This window comes from Perkinsus marinus (genome assembly GCF_000006405.1).
Source record: "Perkinsus marinus ATCC 50983 genomic scaffold scf_1104296963148, whole genome shotgun sequence".
NCBI classification, from domain to species: domain Eukaryota; phylum Perkinsozoa; order Perkinsida; family Perkinsidae; genus Perkinsus; species Perkinsus marinus.
The window spans coordinates 319-1209 of NW_003205142.1; the positions used below are offsets into that span (position 1 = coordinate 319).

Genomic DNA, 891 nt, shown 5'->3' on the forward strand with positions numbered 1-891 from the left:
GGAAAGCGGATCTGACTACTAAAGGGACGCCAGTCGAAGCGTCTATTGAAGAGCTTTCTAAATTAGCGGGTTAGTAGTTGTCTTGTCGGGTGAAGCGAAATTATGCCGCTCCTGCAGATCGAACTATGGCGACATTTCTTGCGACAAATCGAGATAGAGTGAATTCAGGGAGGGTCCAGAGAGCAGTGGATTTGATATTACTGGTGTTATTGGTTACTACTGGTAGTATATGCGTCCATGGATGGGAGTGAGAAAATGACTGAAGTCTGTGTTGGAGAGAACGCCCGATGAGTCTGATTAAAATTTAATATTTTATTGCTTTTCCCGACTGGTCGAGCCTTGTCGAGCTCGAGAAATATTTTCCAATCGATTCACTGATATCCACTCATGAACGGGGTCATTCATTGAAGTGGCCGATCCACGATGTTAAACACTTTGGGGTGTTGTCGTATGCTCATGTAGTTAGTCGTGGGTAATTACTCTCATTTCCATGCTAGATGAAGGTTGATTTCACATTTCATCATTGAAGTGGTTCATCGTCTGGTGCTGTCGTGGTCAGGCGAATGCTCTTGTTGTTTAGACGATCCGAGATGGCGGATGTGGTTGAACCCTAGAGGGACGCAAGGCGAGGATGAGACGCTGAAACTGCCGATCAATGTTACTCCGGAGGAATTTAATGGCGCGGTGAAGAAACTGAAGCGAGAGCCTGCTGAGGGAAAGGAAGCTGCTGCATGGTTGTTGGCAGCTAGTGCGGGTAGTTTTATGGGTATGTGAATCTCGCTCGCCAGACTGATCGATGTGGTTGGAGTAATAGTAGGTGTATGAGGGAGATAGTGGCAGCATAGATTTCTGGGAAATATCAATTTGAGGAAATATAGTTTTTGGATTATT

General features: G+C 45.5%; 1 protein-coding gene across 1 annotated transcript; it reads left to right on the forward strand.

Annotated features, from left to right (window-relative positions):
- Positions 1–597: 597 nt before the first annotated feature.
- Pmar_PMAR017865 (hypothetical protein) lies at positions 598–754 on the forward strand (the record flags this gene model as incomplete). Its single annotated transcript, XM_002771295.1, has 1 exon — positions 598–754. A coding segment is annotated over one exon (157 nt), but the record flags the coding sequence as incomplete, so codon positions are not given.
- Between the last annotated feature and the right edge of the window lie 137 nt (positions 755–891).